The sequence below is a fragment of the Silurus meridionalis genome, chromosome 6 (genome assembly GCF_014805685.1).
Source record: "Silurus meridionalis isolate SWU-2019-XX chromosome 6, ASM1480568v1, whole genome shotgun sequence".
Lineage (NCBI taxonomy): Eukaryota > Metazoa > Chordata > Actinopteri > Siluriformes > Siluridae > Silurus > Silurus meridionalis.
The window spans coordinates 32,723,057-32,724,567 of NC_060889.1; the positions used below are offsets into that span (position 1 = coordinate 32,723,057).

At 55.8% G+C, this 1,511-nt stretch overlaps 1 protein-coding gene across 1 annotated transcript; it reads right to left on the bottom strand.

Annotated features, from left to right (window-relative positions):
• Window positions 1-365: 365 nt before the first annotated feature.
• LOC124387571 (atypical chemokine receptor 2) lies at window positions 366-1,511 on the bottom strand. The gene has a single exon (XM_046851979.1). It carries the CDS (start codon window positions 1,509-1,511, stop codon window positions 366-368), a length of 1,146 nt encoding a protein of 381 aa, XP_046707935.1.

Consider the following 1,511-nt stretch of genomic DNA (forward strand, 5'->3'; position numbering starts at 1 on the left):
TTCCTAAAGAAGGAAAATATGAGCTGGAGGGCGTGATGTTTCTCCAGCATGAGGAAAACAAGGACGTGGGTGTGGATCAGATCTGGGATCATTTTTAACATGGACGTAACCACATGAAGACGGGGTGTGTTTATTTATTCACTGATTTATTTAGCTCAGCAACAGTGCTTTAGGAGAAGCAGGAAGTGGCTATAGATCCAGGCTTTATGTTATATGCAGGAGATAAATACGGATTATTCATACAAAATACAGATTCTTATAGAAATGAAGCAACACGAGGTTAACATCTGGCCAGATGTAAACACTTAGTGGTGTTTAGTATGAAATATTTCTACTCCTTCATGTAGTGTCTCTGGGGATGGAGGTTATGTGGCATATGGTAGTAAGTGGCATTGTTTCTCAGCGGTTCCTCGCTCATTCTCTGGATTGGAGAAACTCTGGAAGTTTTGGAGAGCCCTCAGCTCCACGCCGCTGTCCTGACTGGACACGCTGTCCGTGTTCTCCGAGGAGTCCAGCAGGTATTCCCTGGAACTCACACACTTCGCCCAGAACGTTCTCCACGCTCGCCTGTTTAGCAGAAGGTACGCCACGGGGTTGATGAAGACGTGTGAGAAGGCGATGCACTCTGTGCTCTGGATGGCGAGGTCCAGGTGGACACTGCTGCCGCACTCCGAGACTATGTGCAGGTCCTGCAGGACGTGCAGCATCAGCACCAGCGCGTACGGGAACCAGAGTGCGAAGAACAGTCCCGTGGAGATGATGGCACGCCGGAGCATCCTGGACGAACATCCCGAGGAACGTGTGCGGAGGAACAAGGCAATGGAGGAACCGAGGAAGATCAGGAACGGGACCAGGAAGACGAGCAGGACCAGCTGGAGTCGCATGTAGACCTTCCAGCCCTGCGTGTAGTGGTAGGAGCAGTGGGTCTCGCCGTGGAAGTGGCTCTCCTCCACGAAGCTGAGGTGAGGGACGGCGGCCAGACACGCCAGCGTCCACACGCATGCGCACCACGCGGCGTTCCTCCTGGCGTTGCCGAGCCGGCCCGTGCACCGGAGCGCGCACGCGGCGTCCACGCAGCTACGCAGCAGCGCGCATGCGCCGAACAGATTTCCTCCGTACAAACCCACGGCGTACACCAGCGTGACCGCTTTGCAGGCGCGCGCGCCGAAGATCCAGTCGCGCGCCGCGTACACCGCCCAGAACGGTAAGGTGGAGGTGAAGAGCAGGTTGGCGCACAGCGCGCACGCGGGATGGACCGCCATCCTCAACCTCATCCTCGTGCTCGTCCTCCGCGTGCACACCAACACGAGCCCGAGGTTAGCCAGGAACCCGAGCGCGCACGCGACCGAGTAGAAGACCGGCAGAAGATAACGGCTGATCTTCCTTACATGGTGTTTCTCACACGGCCAGAAGTCCGCGAGCTCCTCCAGCAGATAATAATCCGAATAATCATAATCCGACTCGTTCACGCGCGCGAGATCGGACTCTTCTATGTGATCGGACACGTCCAT

Bases quoted from the DNA above. Each gene is read 5' to 3' on its own strand.
- LOC124387571 (XM_046851979.1), bottom strand. From the start codon at position 1,511: ATGGACGTGTCCGATCACATAGAAGAGTCCGATCTCGCGCGCGTGAAC.